Source organism: Falco naumanni, chromosome 19 (assembly GCF_017639655.2).
Source record: "Falco naumanni isolate bFalNau1 chromosome 19, bFalNau1.pat, whole genome shotgun sequence".
Classification (NCBI taxonomy): Eukaryota; Metazoa; Chordata; class Aves; order Falconiformes; family Falconidae; genus Falco; species Falco naumanni.
This window is the reverse complement of record NC_054072.1, coordinates 1,096,120-1,116,839: the sequence shown is the minus strand read 5'-3', so window position 1 is coordinate 1,116,839 and position 20,720 is coordinate 1,096,120. Positions and strand designations below refer to the sequence as shown.

At 40.5% G+C, this 20,720-nt stretch overlaps 1 protein-coding gene across 4 annotated transcripts in view; it reads right to left on the bottom strand.

The window, feature by feature from the left end:
* SLC23A2 (solute carrier family 23 member 2) overlaps positions 1-20,720 on the bottom strand; it is a 59,716-nt gene that overhangs the window by 24,033 nt on the left and 14,963 nt on the right. For 2 of the 4 annotated variants that reach the window (XM_040617896.1, XM_040617893.1), the window contains exons 2-5: positions 8,961-9,248; positions 8,189-8,287; positions 2,600-2,716; positions 1,238-1,395 (exon numbers count right to left, since the gene is read on the bottom strand). In XM_040617896.1, coding sequence (XP_040473830.1) covers positions 1,238-1,395; positions 2,600-2,716; positions 8,189-8,287; positions 8,961-9,092 — 506 coding nt within the window. In that variant the 5' untranslated portion in view covers positions 9,093-9,248. Of the gene's footprint in view, positions 1-1,237; positions 1,396-2,599; positions 2,717-8,188; positions 8,288-8,960; positions 9,249-17,954; positions 18,015-18,513; positions 18,619-20,720 lie in introns of all 4 variants that reach the window. The other 2 variants (XM_040617895.1, XM_040617894.1) reach the window with 2 other exon arrangements.

Here is a 20,720-nt window from a genome sequence, read left to right as displayed (position 1 = left end):
AGACAAGAAAGCCAACTAAAATAGCAACTAAAGATTACATTGGAAAAGCTGAAATATTTGGAAAATTTTTAGATGAAAAGCTGATCTACAACTGCAAGTCATCTGCCATAGGCTTGCCTTCTGCACCCCACCGAGATAACTTTTCCACCCAAAGATTCTGTTTCTTAGCTGAATCTTTAAAAATGGAGGGGATGTTTGTCCATTTTTCTACTGGAATGCAAGATTTCAGCTCACATTGTTCTTAAATTGAACTAAATGACCCATGAATCATTCAAGTAACCATATGAGGGCATACTCTTAAAATACACACTTTTCTTCTGGTTTTACTTATCACTGTTGGTTTATTCAAGAAGATGCAGAAATAACTCCGCAGGTTTTAGCTATTCCCAGTTCTCACAGGCAGAGTCAACAGAAGTTTAAGTAAACATGTCAAGTATCTCTCTGCAGCATTTAGTATAGAACACACATTTTTAGAAAGGATTTATCTCCATGTTAATAAAACTTAGAGCATCCTGGTCTTACTTGTAAAAAATCTGGTGTTGGTATTTGCTAACACTTGAATTAGCCTCTTGCATCCTCCTAAAGCGAGCAGACCAAAGGAGAGGCACAGGCATCCCTGTAAGGCTACACTACGTGTTTCTTCCCAACTCAAGGAAGGATCGTTACCTGCGACTCAAAGCAACTAACAAATTAAAATCAAATAATTTGTTTGTATTGGAAGGTAACAATGATACTCAGTTCAGAGAATAAGAAATTTCCCTGTCATTTTTCCAATTTTTTGATTTGGCAAACCCTTTACAGGAACAAGCACACGATCTGCTGTAGGACTAATCGCAACCACCTAAATACTGGCAAGAATACAGTATCATTCCAGAAGCTAATAAAAATATCAAAATTAGTTCCTCTTTACCAAGGCGTATCGATTTTTTCTTTCCCCCAGAATCACTTAACACAGTCTCTGCCCTCAGATTTCCCTCCTCCTCCTTCCCTCTCCCTGCTCCCGCTGTATTTTCTTACCCTTCGAATGCCTTCTCTGATTTCGGATCCACCTTTTTTTGGAAGCAGCTTTCCAAAAGCTTTCCCTAACCATCCTGCGTTTGACCTGCTATCTTGTGTTTCGTGTTTATCCTTTGAAAATAGACTACCTAACAAGAGTATCCGACTGCACCCTGGAAATCCCAACTGATGTCTAGTCCTATCACCATCTCAAGAACTTGAAACAAGTCCCGAATCTCACCTGCACCCAAAAGTTGTTTGTAACAATGTAGTGATGCCCACACAGAAGAAAATGGTCCCAATCAACTGGCTGGTAGCCCACTGGTCAAATCCCACACACATGGCATCAGCCAGCAAAAAGGGCACTGCTATAGTTCCACTGAAACATGTTAAGTAGTGCTGTGAAAAGAAAAATAGTCCGTTAATACTGCAGCCAATATTAATGAGTAAATAAACTGATGACTATCTTTTCTTTCGCATTGGATATTTTTGCTTTTGAATCGCTTCCTGGCCCAAAGCATTTCTTTAAATATTTTCCTTCCACACTGAGCTAGCCTGTTGCTAACGATCGCTATTTCTGTAGAATACACTAGGTTATTTAAATAGCCACATGGCTACTGTTCTTGATGAGGAGGTATCTAGGTAACTGTGCTGAAAACCACTTCTGACTCAGAAAAGCAGATAAATAACTCCATTCACTTTCAACCATGTGAAAAACCATTAGCTTACAAATGAACTTTGAGCACATACAAACTAGGATGCAAATAAGCTCTCGAGTACCAGAAACTAGGTACTCATGAATTCTTTTTCATCCCAATACATTAAGCAAACAAACAAACAAGAATCACCATATTCAGCAGTGCAAGTTAAAAAATACAGTCCCTACAGAACTGCCTGTCCTTGAGGAAAGGCAGAAATAAAAAAGGATGCTTTGGAATGTATTTGTTTGGAGATCTCAACATACTTTACAGATATTAACAAATTCTCAGCATTCCTGTGGGACAGATATTATTACCATTTGAGAAAGAAAGGAGATGAAATGAGCTGTTCTGCTTCACATGAGTGGCTGAGCTGGTAGTTGGGTTCAGCTCACTGCTACAGTCCACCTCATTGCAGGAAGCACACGCTCTCACTCCAAGGAGTAAAGAATTCAGCTGCCCTGCTTACTAGTGAGCCTACAGGTCCAGGATGCTGCTACTGAGCTTGCAGAATTGAAATGGCTACAGTAGCAGCTCTAATATTCAAGATTTCAGGACTAAACCATTATCTCTCTCCATCTTTCATTCCAGAGGTGCCAGACGTCACTTTCTGGAGCTCACCACTTCACATTTACTCACTTACTTACTAACAGTAGCTTAGAAGACTAAATATTTAAGTGAATCTCACAAATGCATAAGCCAGTGAACAACGATATAGATCATTATCAAGACAGTAATCTTAGTGTGCGATCAACTTAAGATGAAACTACCTCAACACTTTATTCAAACATGTGAGAGCATGGGAAAAATAAAATTATCACGTACACAAATGCTATAAACTACACAGAAAATACTAAAAAAACTTTAAAAGTTGCAGAGGAAATTATGGCTGTTTTGAAACATACCTGTAACCCCAAAAATATGCAGAGATACCAAGGAGGAACATCTTCGATGGTGTAAATCATGTCAGTTCTCTGCGCATCTAAACTTCCACTGCTGTCCAGTGTCTCTGCCAAAGAGCTCTATTTTGACAGGGAGGGTAGAAAGGTGGGAAGGGTAAAAAAGCAGGGGAGGACACAAAGGACAACAGTAGGTTACTGTTATGTACGAATAAACTGAATCTGAACTATCCAGATACTCCAAGGTTGGTGTAATACTCACAGTGGTGATACGTTACATTTTCAAACATTTTTAAAGCCTTTTACCTCTGACAGTGAGCTCACCTCCAGCTGTAGCTACTAAATTTTACCAAACACATTCACTTCTATAAGCCATTCCCTGCTCATTTATACTAACACAGCAATTCTTCATTTATTATAACCAACCTGACAGCCAAAAGGTGCCCATAAAATGAAATTATCATGACAGAATTATAAAAAAAAAAAAAAAAAGGAAAAAAGGAAGAACTGGAACTACGTAGAAGAGTCAACAATGGCTAGTTTCAAAGCAGAATGGCTAGCCTTGCCTAAGAGGCCAAAATCACACAAGAAAGTTCCTCATGGTAATTGCTTCCCTACTTAATTCTTACTCAATTTCAGTCTTGGTTAACCTTTTTTAGCCGCAAGATTTATTATTTTGCTTCCACCCCATGTTCAACCAGTCAAGAAAAATGTTAATCACTATAACGGAATACATCCGCGGCCAATTTATATCAGCCAAGCAGACTTCCTCCAAAACTACAGGAATTTAAGCAAGACCACATACTGGGCTACCATGTGCCCTAATTCACAGAGAGCTAGCAGACTAACCACACAGACACACACACCAAAATCCCTGCAGATTTTCTATTAAAACAAGATCCAGCTCAGTCATTTCTTCTTTACAACTAAATGGAGCCGTTCCTTTCAGACACTCCGGTTTTGAAATTCCTGAGAACAAAAATACAATGCTCCAAAGCCCAAATACCAACAACAAAAGCAAGAGGAAGTACTAGATCTTATCAGCTCAACTAACCAAAAAAATACCTTATATAACTACTGTTCTGACCTAATCCACACTAGAACATAACAAACTCATGTGAAGTAGCCTTACACAAGGACCAGAAACTTTGCCAGACTCGTGACTTTGCCTCAAATGGTCTTTACTTCTTCAAAAATCACTACACACCCACAGATTATGCTTAGATAATCTCCATTTTATTTATCATCTCCAAGGTCAGGGAAGCCAAACAGACCCATGGTATTTCCTTCTTACCTCTGGTATCTGTTGGGAAAAAAAATGCCACTGGGTTAATTCAAATTCAGGGAGTGTAAAGGACCACACTGTTATGGAAAGATTGAGGGTATTACAGTGGAAAAGCGAAATCTAGAAACACTCATTTCAGAAAACTTTTTTCAACCATGTTAAGCGCCCAGCAATCTGTTCACCAGGGTTAGTTTAAATACGGTACATATCCTAAGCAGAGAAATAAGGGAAATTGTTGACTGCACAACTCATCTTGCCAATTTGCAGCACCAATGTAATTTTTTCATTGACTGAAAAATGAAAGACCACCCTCCTGACCTGATTCTCTAAAAAAAATGACTCATGAAAAAATTCAGGAACTTGAGTTTTAGAGCTTCACCTCATACTGGAGGGGAGAGCGCTGCGCAGCAGTAAAGCTGTACACATCTTGTCTCCAACTGGAAATTAGGAAAAATCGGGTACATCCTCATGTCAATGCAGTTATTAGGAAAAATCGGGTACATCCTCATGTCAATGCAGTTATGCGTAGATCCAAGGAAGGGGACAAAGTGGCTGACTCACAAAGACAGGCAGAAGGAGCAAGACCCAACAGCCAGCGTAGTTATGGACAAACAGCAGGACACATATCATCACTAGCGGCTTCTTTAAGAACTTTATTGGGAAAACAAAGAAAAGATTCACCCAGAGAAGCTCCCAAGATACTTCCTGTTCTTATAAAGCAGTTTTGTTAGCCTTCCCCCAGAGACTATACAAACACACACACACAAATATATATATATATAAAATATATATATGTGTTTGATTGCCTCGATTCTGCTCTATTTCACTGCAATATATGCTCCACCTGAGAACTTTGCTCACAGTAACACTGCCTGTTTGTTCAGCATTTTGACTAAGAGGTCATCATATACTTTCAGAGAGGCAGAGGTCATGAAGGAACAGTAAGAATGGTTACGACATCTGCTCATGAGGTGGGAAGAGAGAGGTGTCAGCAGAAATTAACTGTTTGCTCCATGAATTACATCAATGTTGGCTTGCAGCCAGATCAGGAGAACAAACTGTGGATAGTTCCCCACCTGACTCCAGCACTAAGAGATAAAACACCTACCACTGTGCACCGAGCGACCTGCATTACTCCTTCCAAGGATGGACAGGAATGGGATTTTCAACGTTGGTGATGTTTCCAAGCAGGATAACTCTAAAAATCCAGTGAGCGATTTGTGCAGATTGGTGAGCCTGTTTTGGCTGCTGCCTTTAGAAAACTCATCTTTTGGCTGCTTTTCTAATTTTGCCAGATAAATACCCAGCAGGTACCTAACTGTTCCACTTATGGGGGGAAAAAAAAAAAAAAAAAAGTGTTTGGCCCTAGGACTGATGAGGTTCCATCAAGTACATTCCCCAACTTTTCCACCTGCCCTTCTATTCTATTCTATATATCCCCCTTCTTCCTTGGGCAGCAGCAATCAGAAACGATAACCTGTTTCTAACAGGAAGACCATGGCATATGCAGCAAGTTTATCAGTACTTTTCATTTCTGATTACATTTATGCCTATATTTGTCTGCAAAGAACACAGAAGAGCAGCAGGCACCAGGCCTAGGAATAAGTCGACTCGTCCATGGCAGGTAGAAAGCTCTCTCTGGGCACAGATCGACAACCGCTAACCAATTTAAGCTTTCCTTTAGAAAGTGAAGTTTGTAAGTCTTCTAACAAAAGAATTCCGAACTTCAAGGCACAATTGTCATAGTAATGTCTGTCCTACACAGAAAAGTTATAGGATAAAAAAAAAAAATCCAGGGTACTCTTAATCCCTTCCAAAAGTCAGACTTACTCTGCTTTGGAAGAGGAAGCTTTCATCTTGATCAGACTTATAGCAGATAATGGCTAAAGGGAACTGACATAAAAGCAACCAAGACTGAACTATGAGGAATGTGAGAACCAGGGTGAGGTCTGGCTATTCTCCTGGTAAGTCACTGGGTAGTCACTGGCCCTTTTGTATCTCGAGCGTGTGCCTGCTGGTTTAACGTACTGACTCTGTGCTGATGCTTGCCAAGTATGCCATAGTGTGCTGTAGGGAACTGCTGGGAACGAACTGCACCTTTCCAAATGAGATACTGATCAGAGATGAATTCTTTTTATTAATTGGCCAAAGGTGGGACACTACAAAAATGCAGAGAAGTACAGAATTAAGTATAAACAGGGGGGAGGGAAATAAGATGGAGATAAAAGTGGAGTAGAAGTGTTTGGGGAAAACAAAATAGAAAACCAAAAACCAAACCCAACCCAAAATCCCAAGCAGCAAACACCAACTGTGCAAGACAAAGGCTCTGTTATCAAGTACTAGGGGGAAGAACCAGAAGAAAACAGATTAACTGCGAGGAGCAAGGCCTTTAGAAAAATACCTGAAAGAGCAAACAACGTGTTCAAATTAATTCCATTAAGCAATAAGCAACATGGTACTATTTATTTTATAGGGATGCAGCAATACAGTTATTTCTCATCTGGGCTAATAGTTTATTGTTTCAGCTAACAAATATTGGAAGAGAATGTAAAAGCACTGGGCATCCTCCAGCAATTAAGTACATTTCAGTCCTCTTTGTTAAAGGCTTTTTATTCAAGGCCTTTCATTTGCCTTTTTGGTGAACGATCTCTCAAGAGGAACGGAAAGCCAAGACCAAACATGCTTCACGTACACTTATTTTAAGTGAAAAGCAGGAGGTTTTGCCCAGCTCACCAGGAATACTAGCCTCAAATACTATCTTAATACGCAAGGCTGTTAATCGCTATAGCCCTTCTTTCACCGTTCATTCATTTTAAGCCACAGCAAAGCTTTAACTCAACCAGATTTGGCTGATTAAAAGCTCATGGTCTCTTTAAGGTAGATTTATCATCCATTTACAGTTCTGGTCACATGGTTCAAGTGGAAGGGCAAAAAATACATGTTTGGTAAAATCAGGCCACGAAGACATGCTTTAATGTCTACAGATTGCTTATCTTAGTTGCACAATTTCATCCCAACACCGTTTGCTCAAGGTTTTTATCAGATTGTCTCTCTCCACGCTTGTCTGTGCGTGCTCCAAAAGTCAGCCATCACAGACATATGCATGTCAACAGTTGCCAAAATTTGTCCATTAAAATATCAGCATGATCAAGATGGTAGTAGAGATGTATTTGAGACATGCAGGCAGACTACCTGTAAGAGACAGAGTACATGAAGGCACATCGTGGCATTCATAACATTCTTTTGTAATCTAACACTAAAGACCTCTGTCAATCACCTGTTTAAGCTCTATTATAAATCTGAAATTCAGAAGTGAATTCTGATGTCCGAGTCAGAAAACCTTAACTATACCCTTTGATATCATGCTTGCCCCAACACAAGTTACAACCTCAAAGAAATGAGCATTATGACGCTCTTGCTTGGAACCAAAGGAGTTTTGGTCTTGTTTCCATTAGGACATTTGAAAAATTTGGTCAGGTTGAGGCTCCCTAGAGATAAGCCTTAACTACACTGCCAATTACATACAAACTTTTCAGGAAAAGGTACTGTTTAGACTTACTGTAATCTCCCTTCCTTATTTTAAACAAAAGTTCATATTCACACCACCATCTCTGCTTGCAAGAATATTATGGAACAGGCTTGGGGAATGATGGAATTGAGAAAAAAGCTGGGAAAATCCCAACCAAACGGGTCACCTTTGAGGCCTCAGCTGGGTTTCCCTGAATAGCCAGGATACAATCATTGTTATCTGAAGGAAGAATGTTCCATTCCAGGGTTTTTATGAATTACCTGAAATTCACTCATGAAGCTGTCACAATAATAAGTAGCCCCCTACTTGAAAAGAGAACTAGAAAAATTAAGTTTAAGAGGTTGGAGCTTAGAAAAAATTGGGAAAGAAAGTGGAAACAATCTCACTTTTGGAGGTACTCACCACCACAAGTTTACTTGACTAAATGCAGATCAAGTTAAGAACTGAAGAACAGAACAGAATGACCTTATCAGGGAAACCATGCAAGAGGGCAATGGAAATTAAGAAATAATAAAAAAAACCCCGCATATTATGCATTTTGGTGCCAGGTCAAAGTGTATTAACTGCCTTCTAACATTTGCTGAGTCATTGCCCATGTTCTGCAACCTAGATGTGTCACCAGAAGAGTCATGAGGACAGAACTCCCCCAAGGCCAACCTGAATCTGAAAGTCAGCATGTCTGATTAAAGAAAATCTCTCAGCCAAGTAAAAGTAGTGTTGACAAATAATAGAACTGAAAAAGCGAGAATGGTTTCTCACCTAGAAGGAAACCACTACATACCTTTTCTGCTATGCCATTTTCTGTAGTATAGATGGCCATCAACTCTGTGTCTTCTGTATCCTGATCACCGCTGGATGTTGCTCCACCGTTTATGACTACCTTAAAATAAAAAGAAAGAAACACATGGTCTTAAAATAAACGTTTTCCCTGCAATCACGCCCCATGTCACCCAGTTTTCTCCCTTGGTACTTGACATCTGCCTTTGACATTTTGTCAGAACACATTACAAGCACGGCAAGCAATCATGGCTGTAACAGCATGTCTAGGAATATACAGAAACTTGAAAGACATCACATACAGCTCCTCAAAGCCTGGACAGCATCAGCTGAGGGTGGCAGGAGACAGCAGCAGACCGACTGGAAGAGTTATTAAGAGGCAGATGTGTACAACAGGAACGATACAACTAAAAATCTGCTTAAGTAAAAGACAAGCAAAGGTTTTCTTGCTGTCACCTACTCCTCTTAGTCAAGTGACTTGAGGCATACCAGGGGCTGCTGCATTCCGCAGGAGGACAGTTAATTGTTCTAACCATAAACATGAAATTGTTCTAATCGTGTCAGGGGTATTGCATGTCCTGTGAACAGCGCTGCTTTGGAGCACGCGCATGAAACAACCACAGACAATATAATTGGCTATGTTTCTATATAAACAGTAGCAAGTGGCAAAAGAGGTTTTACTAACTACTTGTGGAAATAAAGGTTTTGTACAACATGATTACAACAAAGCATTATTAACTGATTCACACTATGTAGTACCTGAAAGTGTTACTTACAGGCAGGGTGAAAAAGGTGGGATGTTTAGATTCATCCTCATATTTGCCTTCTGCGGAGCCTCCTGCCTCCACTGATTTTGAAGTAGTATTCTTACCAATCCCCATCGTTTCCAGGATGTCAAGGACTTGCATGCAGGACCCACGCAGATGATTCTGGGATATGACAGGCCAAGTACTAAGGACAAATTCTTATTTAAACAGCCGCACCTCCAGGAATCACAGAAGTGCTCAGTAATCCAGCTGGGACATTAGGGTTGCTTTTTTAAGTATCATTAGCATCAATGGCACCTAGAATTGAAGAGAGAAATTAATTTTTTCTTGATTACCTAAGATATTTGTACAAGCACACATGCCCTGCAGCCCTGGTTCCCTTTCACGCTCATGACTCACCAATTCTTATCTTCCCCTTTTGATTTGATAATTAGGAGACTACCATTTAAAGATAAAGCTGAAGGTATTTAAAATTCTTTCAGGATGGGAATACCATGATTATTCTCTCATTCTTCTCTCGTCATCTTCAATTATTAGAATATATATCAAAACCTTGGGTTTGTTTCAATTCCACAGTCACATCCAGAGAACCTTTGAGGAACAAAGTACACCTGTACTCCAGCTATGCAGCAATGCTACTGAACACCCACTGCAAACAATACTTGTGCTTCTTCAGAAAGCGTGAACTGTAGACCTACTCATAAGTCCACCTCTATATATCTAAATCCTTCCTTTTAAAATGACCTGTTTTTAAATAAAAAGCATCCAGGAAGCTTAGATTAGATGGATTGAGAAGCACACCTGTCTTTCAGTAAGCCCATTTCAGACAGACAGAAACAGCCTTTTCTGCTGGACACCCTTACCTGAAATTATCCCAGCTGCATGAGGAACATTCAAAGTAATCTGCCTGATGATGTTGAAGCAACTGGTTCAGGATAAAACTGTGTATTTTAATTAATATCACTACTATTTTGGCACAGGAACAGGAAAATGCTTACTGGTTCTCTTGTTTTCCCAGATGGGTCACTACAGTACTGTTTTTCCACATTTACTCCTTAAATTAGACCTGCCAGTCTATGGTGATTGACACTTCTGCTATTTCCAAGACTACGAAGCATGGATGAACAGATTTTAACTCAAACTTCCCACAGGACAGCACAGAGAATTCTGCAGCAAACCAAGTTTTACAACCTGTTGTTACAGAGCTTCGAAGAGGAGGTGCAGCTGCAGACAGCTGCAGATAAAACAAGCTAAGCTACAGACGAAAGTACATGACAGAACCTGAAAAATGGCCTTTTCAAAGTCATATCAAGTGAAGTTTTCTGCAAAGCCAGGCACACGTTCAAGCAGCAAATCCCACTGCACGCTGGCGTTACTTCAAAAGCAAGTTTGTGACATTGTCAACTTAATCACTACAGCCGCACACACGGCTAATGGTCATTCAAAAAACACGGTTATGTATATATATTAAAAAAGAACAAAAAAAACCCACTACAGTTTGGAATTCTTCTTAAGCATCCTGTCTAAAATGCTGCTCAGGAAGATGCTAGCAGCTTGAATGTAATTGCAATCAAAATGAAACTTGACAAAGACCCTTCTGCTAGGGGCAATTTAGGACTGTTTGAAAAATTACCAAATACGAATATTTTAGAACATCTTAGTAGCTATTAACTGCCCATTTGCTAGAAAATTCTGATTATTTGAGGTGAGAGATAGTAATCTTACAAAGCAGATGTAACTTTTCAAGAGAGAAAATATAGGTACCTTAAAAATACTCTGTGGGCACTGAGACACCCTTGAAGCACCCTTAATTAAATCAAAACGGAATGGAAAATCTTCAAATAAGGGTTTAATTATGACCTCTCTCAAAGTAAATATTAAAATAGCAAAATTAATTATTTCTCACTTGAACTTCAGACTGGAGGAGAAGGCTAGTTAGAGCACTCACGGCCCTATGCCTGGAGAGAAAAAAAAAGGCATTCCCATTTTGACGATAACCACAGACTTCCCCTTCAGAAGTGCAAATCTCCAGACACGAACAGCAACTTTATAATTAGTTTGTCTGCTTCTGAGTTTGTGCACAGATAACTGGCGATTGCCTTCTCAAATCTCTACAGGAATATTTGTCTCACAGCTGCCTATGCAGCTTAGGGGGGAGTAACAGATACTGGTTAAAGGTTTGGGGCCAGTGGGGGTGTCTGGGGTGGGGGGGTGGTGGGTTGAGGGGTTTTGTTTGCTTTTTACTGCAAAGGCACGGGGGATTTTTGCAAGCCCAAAAGAATAAAAAAAAGAAATGAATCTGCCGTTTTCTGTCAATGCAGACATATTTTATTCTCCAAGAAAATCAGTGATGGAGACAGGCGTAGTTTAGTCTGGCGGCTTTTATCATCTCAGATTGGAAAGGAAAAGGGAAAGGGCAGAATTACGCCTCCCTAAGAAACGCAGCCATGTCAATAAAACACCAGCGTACCAGTTACACCAGCAGGAAACCTGCCATTCAGGAGATCTGGTTTAAGGTACTCTGGCAAGATAAGCTGCTTAATTAGCATTAACTAGCATCTCCACCGATGCAAATGAAAAGACCATGTAATCCTATTTCACTTTGTGTTGCAAAACAGTAAGACTGCTATCTTCTCAAAGAAGATGTGATCATTCCTCAGGAATTGTTCTTGAGAATTACATCAGGACAGCAAGCAAACAAGCTGTGCCTATTATTTATTCTTGAGAGCTGAAACACAATAGCTAGAACAACAATATTTGGATAAGGGCTCCCAAATGATGACAAGCAAGCTACTCCAAATTAACAGGCAAAAATAGCCTCTTTTACTACTTTTCCTAGTGAGAGGGAGTGTTTGTGTACACACATATATATGCACCCAAACTACACATAGGTGTGCCGGGGGGTGGTCCACAGAAAACAAGGTGGACAAATTGCCAAACTTTTCTTGCTTATACTCAGCAATTAAACTTGCACTTAATGGCACAGATGATAATCAGAGGTTTTGCAGAATAGTTTTATTCTGCAATCAGAAGCGTCAAAGTGAAACAGCTTATCTGAAATATATCCTCCTTTATCAGACCTCTTATCCCACCGAGCACAGCTAAACAAGACGACTCTGACTTTTTATAGTCCTCCATAACAAATCTAACTGATCAGAAGCTGAAAAGTTATGTAAGAAGAGATAAAACTCATTCAGCATCAGCTAGGTGCACACAGTACAATGAATTATCTGTGCCTTAGATCAAATGGAAAAGCTAGAAGTGAAATTTCCACCAGGATACCGATTAAGTTTCATGCCTTTCTATACCAACTTATCTTCAGTGCTTGTACATGATTAACCCAGGAAGGCCAAAAGCTGACATGGTTTTATAATGCTTTAGATAAGGTTAGTATCTAGACAAAGAGCCTACTGCAGGGGATAGTCCAGGTGCAAGTTCACAAGACTAAAACCCTCCCAGCCAAGGAAAGGCCACCCCGCATCTTCCACACGCTTGCCTTTCCTCCCACACACAAATCTTTCAGATTTGGTACCACCGGGACAGGACACAATGCTATGGCAGTGTCTGCTTTGACACCACGCGGTAGTTCTTACACTTTGCATTTTCATGACTACTAACATCACATTTTCTATTTTACTGAGGCAGCTCTTGTTTTGTTTAAACAAGTTAAAATCCATTTCAAAGTTCACTAAAAGAAAAAACGGTCATTAAACGTACTTTTCTTTTTCTTCCGGCAGTTTCTTCCTGCAAGTCATTACTCTGGAACCTCTGCCACAAATAAAAACATTCATAGAAGCAGACAACAAAGGTTTTCCTATAGAGAAATCTGCCCACATACCAAGACAGGCTGCACAAAAAGCTTCTATTTCACAAGGTAACCAACCGCATGCAAGTCTGTTGAAAAAAAATCATTTGAAAACTCACCTCTTACTAGATTCAAGAGTTAAATTGGGCAGGACAGAAGATACAGATCTACACAAAGAGCTTACTACCACGGAAAGGAAAAATGGACCACAAATGCCACTAAAGGAGCAGACAACCGTAATATATACAATATGTAAAATATCTCCTCCCTTGCATGCACTGTTGTCTTTAGAAGCAGCATCACTTGATAACAGGTTTTGGCTGAACCACACTAAAAATGTTCCCTACTTTTTTGTATTAGTTTGAGAATACCCAGCAACAACTACAAGAGACAAATTAAAAAAAAAAAAAATCCGATTTGCAGTGATGGCATTCATCTCTACAGTGCTATGCTTGAGGGCCTTTAACATTTGAATTCTGAGCTTAGCAAAGCAAAGACTGAGGAAACCAAAACCAATGTGACCTCCAGACAGCAGCATGCTTGGGGCAAGAGGTTGTTGGGGCTCTTTCTGTTTGCTTGAGGTTGGTTGTTTTTTTTAAGCATCCATTATAAGAGTCAACAATTTGTCAGGTGCTGTCACCGGCAGCAGCAGAACTGGGAAGCAGTGCTGTGTTCAGGACATACCGCCAATACGATGAAGCTCATCGCCCCACATTTGCAACAAGCAGACCTGGAGGTTAACCCTCTGAAAGAAGCTTGGTCCAAACCTCTGCTTCCCCCATGACTGTCACGATGACTTTCAACTCTCAAAATTACTGTTCTTCCAAAGCATAAGAACAATGCAGGTTTTTCTTCCCAGAAGCTTTAAGAGGGAAGCAGCTCTGTGTACTTACTTCCTTATTTGCCAAACTCAACCCAAAAGCTTTCTAAAACCACAAGGGCCTTTCCAAATTACAACTGGATCTCAAATTTCGATCAACTGAGCCAGGCCCACCATACAGAGACGTTATCCAAAATACTTTAGACTTTCCATATTGATTTGTCCAGCTGCTTTGAGGGGACAGAAGGCAGCTGACTCAGCATAAAGCTGGGCAGATAAACACGAGCAATGGGCACAAAATTTGAATACAAGTGAAGCAGCTTCATTTAGTGCTTTGCACAATGGGGCTGCAGCATTTTAGAACTGGTACCAAGGCCCCTAAAACAACAGCCAAAAGCTGCTGGACAGTCACAAATGTTTTATCACTCTATAAAGTGGCAGAACTGTCTGCAGAGAGAAATGGAAAGCAGGTACCTTATAGCTGCAGTTTGCTGTATTCCTTTCCCTCAAAACACCAAGTTCTGCTGAAGGTCTAGGTCACCAGCTGGTGAAAAAGTTAAAAGGAGAATCCTATCCAGTCTGAAAGGTAAGTGTATTCCCTCCTACCCTCAGCATAGCAGAAGTATCAAACAAAATTAAGTAGTTCATCAGTACCTGTGGTCCTCACCACCTCTACACCGTGGAAAATCAGGAACTGACCTACATTTGGTAACCCTACACTGCTGTGCAAGGGAACTATTTATAAAGGAAGCACAACAAGGCGTGGTTATAAAACAAGCTGGCGGTGAAACAGCACATTCTTTAGAGTGTACTGATGGAAAAGCTCCCAGGAGCGCTGATGTGGGTATGCCACCTGGTAAGCACATGTCGCACCGCCCCAAGGAAGGAGCCATGTCAGATCCAACCCACGACCTTTCTGGCTTTTACAGACGGCTGAAGAGCCAAGAGAGCTCAGTCTGTTGCATTCACTAAGGAGATTACAATCAAATTAAGGTGACAGCTTAATTACATTCTTCAATTTACTATTTGTAATTAGCTGTCAGACTCATGTGGATAACAACAACTTTCTCCTGCAAGCAGAGATGACGCTCAGCCAGAAGTTGTCCAACCTTACATCAACCAAGGTTAGCTTCACCTACATTTTAAATAAATTCCAAACAGCCGAGGTGAATAACCTGAACTCCAGCAGCACATCTGGGGTTCCACCACCTCCAACGGCAGTTTCAAGTGTCAGGCATCTCTGACACTCAGGCACATGATGTGTTTAAATACAAATCAAGATAGCCTCTACGTCTGAGATTGTATTTTTGGCAACAGACACATGACAGAGATGTGGAAAGGGACCTGCACTCCCTGCACATCAGGATATTTTACTGTTAAAACGTGCCAAGTCTGAGCAGAAGATAAAACCAGTTTTACAACCCACTTGACTCGCTCAGTACCCAATACTGTGAGCACTGCACAGCTGTTTCTGGAAAGGGCACGCTGCAGACTGCGACTACAGGTAAATTCTCGGTTCCTGCAGTGTCAGACAGCTATGAAGAATTCAAGGTGCACAGCATTTACTTTGTTTAGTTTAAAAAAAGTGCATTTAGGCCAAGCAACTAATACTACTCTACAACATTAGGGACATTAAAGAGAAACCACATGCTGCAGGACGGAGCTGCTTATAGTTTGGCTGCCAGTCAACGTTCACCAAGAGACATGGAGAAGGGGGACAGGCAAACACACGGCTCGGATCGGCACGAGAGTATCCAGGGAGATGGAGATGGCTGCAGAAGGCAGCAGGATGGATGCCAATAGATCAGGGAAGTTTTGAAAGAAACTCCTTCACCAGAACACTGTAGCGAGCTGATTAGGGAAACAGGAGTGCTTCTGTGCTTTCAAGACCAGCAACGCAGACAATTAAGGAATATTGTGGAGGCTCCAATTAGACAAGTTTACTTACAAGGTACAGCTATCCCTGGCCAGACACACAGTTCAACACAAAAGCAAGGCAATTCCCAGTTAATTATGGAACAGCAGCTTTCTCCAGACTACTATTGGCTCTAGTTACATCCATCAAACAAAATTTCTGTACTGATTTTGTGCCATCAAGGTATTAAAAAACAAAGACTCCTCTTCCTGTTATTAGACACCCCTTGTCTTCTGTGCATCAGATGGGAGCTACAGGCGCTGTGGTTTGTATTTATACGTGTCCTCACTTTTACAGGTCCTGAGTTATGCTATTTTTTAATACTAGAAGAACCTGAGCACAAGATTCCCCCATTTCACTCTCCAGCCTGTCTGCCATAGCTATTCACATCTTCTATTTAACAGCATAATACAGTAAGCCTGAGAAATTTGTTTCTGAGAAATTGTTAAATATGAAACAATATGCTATCAAAGGGTTTTAAACTATTAATGACCAAATTCCAAGTGATCAGAAGAGCAGCAACTTTACTACTTAACACTGTCCAAAAAGTTGCTTGGTTTTTTTCCTACAAAACAAAAAGGTCCTCCCCACCTCAAAGAATTCAACAAGAAGAATCTCATTTAGGGAGGCTAAAAAAGCCCAAGAAGTACTTAACACGATGCAATCAAAGTACCATCTGCAGACCCGCAACCACAAACGGTGCTGGCCAGGAGTATTACATCTCCAGATTGGTACTTGGATACGGCACCCATGAGGCCCCCTACCCCACAAACTGTTCCAGATAGGTAGGTGTGCCTGAAGGGTGTTTTGCCAACCTTCCAGGGGATTTTGACCATCTCACAGATGCGAAAAAAGCTGCAAAGCACATGCACTTAATCTTCTGTTGCTACATGTAAAAACCATCTTCCCACTTTAGTCTTAAGTAGAGCTCTTCCTCAGGCTATTTTGAAACTGAGCCTCTTTGATCCAAAAAATACTCATGATCTGACTGTACCAGGTGCTTCTTGCACCCAGAGTTCCTTGCCATGAAATGAAATTGCACTGAAATGCTACTGTGTCCTTAAATGCTACAGAGATGATTTTCCCCCTCCAGTCAAGAGCAAATTACATCCACACTTAAAAAAAGTATACTTCAAATTCCTAATGCAACACTACCTAAAAAGACACAATTTCCCTTTGCCTGCAGTAGAAGCAAAGTACTGCTAAATATGCCCGAACTTCCTAACATTTAGTTTTTAAAAACCATGACTTGACGTGCACTTTAAGAAGTTTCAGTCCTGAGTTAGTTTCTCACTTTGCTTCAAAGTATGTCTTCAAAGCCCAAACATATTCCTTCTTTGTAGGCACTAATGAATTTTTAAGTAGTTGGTATTTTGACTGCCATCCAGGATAGTATGTCTTAACAACTGACCAACATTATTAGGGCATGTCTACACAAAGACGCACAGGAAAGTTATGCCGAACTCAAACCTTCCGTTGATTTAAAGCACATTAGCTAAATCTCATTAACTTCCTGTGTGAATGAGCTTGTTGAGGACTTAAATCCAGCTGAATTAGACTTTTAACAAAGGATCTCACAGCTTTCAAAAACTGCATGTTTGGTTACTCGGATTATTTAGTAAGAGCTTATTTAAGCTGTGATTCTAAACAAAAATATCTGAAATATGAGTATTTCCAGTATAGGTCAACCTGAAGTGCATTTGGTCAAAACCATTATTGGTCAAGCTGTTCCTCGCTCATCTTTCATCCCATTGCTCTCTCAGTTTATTGTTCCAATAGGCAACAGTTTTGCCAAATTTCTGTGCAGCATGAGTGCCACCCTCCACAGGAGATCCCATCAATGCACATGCAACGGTCTGCGTGAACAGAGTCCTAACGGAAGACCAAGAAAGAAGTATACAGATGAATCTGTAAGATTACATTTCAAAAAAGTGCAAGCAAAATCTAAGAGGTAACAATTTTACAGCTTGACATCAAGTGAGTGATATCAAATGACACCTGCAGTGTTTTCTAGATAGCAACGATGCTCACAGTAAATAAAAATTAAATAGCATATCACTGTTCTTTATCAAACACTTCACTACTTTATAGTCTTACTTCCAACATAGTAACCTCTCACCGTTCATGGTACACATTAACTTGATTTATAGTATTATACAGCAGTCCTTACAGTCTCCCTGTGGAGCATTAATAGTCTAAGAATTCAGATACCTCCACATTATATGGATATTAATACACAGTTCATTAAGCTCCTTCATGGCACTCAGAAAACAACCTGAGCACACACTGGTTCTTTTCTCAGCTTTCTTTGTACTGCTACTTGGCACTTTGATGAAAGCTACTTTTTTTCCAAGACCTTAATCACATTAAAACAAAGGTGAAGTTAGAGACTCATCCAGGAAAAATTCCATTTATTAAGCAAATCAGGGTAATGTGCCAACTTTTTCAGCTCTCAATACGAACCTCCTTTCCAAAGGCTCAGGCATTCCTACATCTACTTTTGAAACAGATACTCACTCCTTCCTGAAAGAGAACAATTTTAGTCCAGTAAGCAATATAAAACCAGTTACTGATTACACACACACACTTGAAAAGATGATGCTGAGCTGACTTATTAGGCTTGTCTTAAAATAAATATTTCACATCCATTTAAAATAGCTTAATAAAAGATTGAGAATTCAAGAAACTTCCAAAAACTAAGCAAGATGCTGTACTTTGGGGTCAAGCGTTCTTAAAATCTCTTTTTTACTACATAAACCTCATATAAACTTTTCCCTTTTAAAAAGTAAAAGAAAGCCAAAGTTTACAGGTAAACAGGAAAGAGGGTAAGTACTTCTGAGTCTCTCTGTACAGTGATAACAATTTTAAAATGAAAAATTAAGCTCTCAAATCTTTAGGATATTGAAACTTAAGTTACTAAAAACCTTTTGACAGGTTTTTCTTGCTCAATAATGCCCACACTAAAGCAGCTGAATTTTTGTGATCATCCTCCATTAACATCTGAATTCAAAGCAGCTCTTACCTCCAAGAAACCTGTACCAACTTCTAGAGACTGCCTCTGCCAATTCCTCTGCCGCCTTTCTTCCAGTCTACGCTCAGTGCAACAGTTCGCGTTGCAAGTTGCAGCCTGAAAGGATGCAGACATACCGAAGGAGGATTTTTATAATCTGGTTGGGCTCACTACATTGTATAACTGTACTGTGCCCAATCACAATCTCGGCACATTACACAACGGCCGAAATGCAGGAAGACACCACACGGCCATCAACTGTTACTACATGCCTCGGCCATAATTACAAAAAGTAAGCAAACAAACGGACAGTCTCTGAGTAACAGCAGAGTGCGTACAGATCAACCCAAACAAGGAGGTTCAAGCGTTTTACAGAACCTGCAATGCTACAGGGAGAAAAAGCCAGCCAGGCCCCCCAGAATTCAAGTTGCATAAATATTTACATGCCTGACTCCAGCAGCTATAATCAGGATTGGGGTTTTCTCCACCCAGTTAGCATTTCCATAACCTCCGTTGTGCAACTTGCACAGAAACAGTTTTATTAGCCATTAGCCAGTTTTCAGGAGGTCCCAGATCTCAAAGCTGTTCCGTAAGACAAGGTTTAGCAAGCCACAACCTCACCAAGAAGTAAAAAACACACAGTATAACTTACACTGGGCTTTTTCACTTTCCTAATGGAAAATGCTGCATAACAGTGATGTTAAGGTCACAGAGCTAAGTGAGATGGTAAGGATGCAGGAACAGAAGTGAGAGAGGCTGGAAACGATTAATCAACATGCAGTCCTCCTGCATAAATCTATTCTTCCCTCCCTGACCTACCTCTTTTTCTGCAAGAAGACAGCACTGTCTTAAGGCTGCCCTTACACTTTAAACATCACGTTATAATTCGCCGCACCACAGCCCCTGCCTCAAGTTATCACTTGCCATCATTTGTACACCATCCCCTTACCCCACGAGGGAAGTAATTAATTACCTCTCCAAATAAGTCACGTGTTTGCACCATTAACGAGGCACCATCCTTCCACATGGGATACCGTAAGCGATAATTAAACCAGGCCACCAGAAAGCACCACCCAACTACCAGGCGCTGCCCACATTTACACGCAGCATCTCAGCCATCTGCGCGCAACAGAGTGGCCAAGAGGGGAGTAAGGAGCTGGCTTTACCTGAAACGCACCTTTTGAACCCAAATTCGTGGAGGCAAAAGCTGGGCGGATGGCGCCATCTAGCTCCCTCCGCTCACCGCGCAGAGCCAGCCTTACGCAAGTTTACAAGTTCGTCATCCAAGCTTGCTTAATTGTCAAGACCTGAAAGCGGCGGATCACCAGCAGATCAGAAATCGGCATGTGCTTGTTCTTGCATCAAAGAACCAGCCACTGAATAGGGCACGTTTAATTGAAAGCTGACACTTATTATGTGCAATACTCTTTATTCATCATTCACTAAGAATGCAGGGAAGGAAGCCAATTATCTCCACTGATTATTTTATGCAGTGGGTGCGTATATAAAACCACATTATGTTCCTGCATTTAATCTCCACTGCAAAGAGATGTCAAAAAGCTTCCTCCTCCACTTGCCCCTTTTCCAATTATTCTTTCCTTTGCTCCTTCCTTCAGAATTCCAAATGTTCTCATAAACAGAAACACCTTCTCATTTCAGTATGGCGAAAGCTTACAGCCCTTAATGCAAGCATCAACATAGCCGAAGTTTTAAGATCATACACTGCCGTACCACAGGTCCACAGACTGCCTGCAAGATTACTCATCTACAATATTTTTGTGGAATATGCTAGAAATTATTTTAGAATCAAGGCTTTCAGTGTGCTCACAGGGACCTACAGGACTAAAGCAAGAAAACCACACAGGTTTTGAAAGAAATAAGCCATTTGCTTTTTAAAATTCTGGACATCGGACTGAATATTTTTAAATAGTTGTGTTAAACAATGCCAGGGACTCAAATGCTGCTTTGCCCTGGATATCATAGTTCAAAGTATAATGGAGTTCTGTGCAAGTAACATTACTTAAGTATACAATTACACAAGACTTCTCTATTGACCTTACAATTAAAAACAATCATTCCAAAGTTCTTCACTGATGAGTGGAGAATTGCATCATTCAAAAGACTTTTTTCTGACTACTTAGTATTTACACTCAATAATTTAGTTCAAATTAGCCACCTACTAAACTGGACACCTCCACTTAAAACCCAGCTTCCATGAT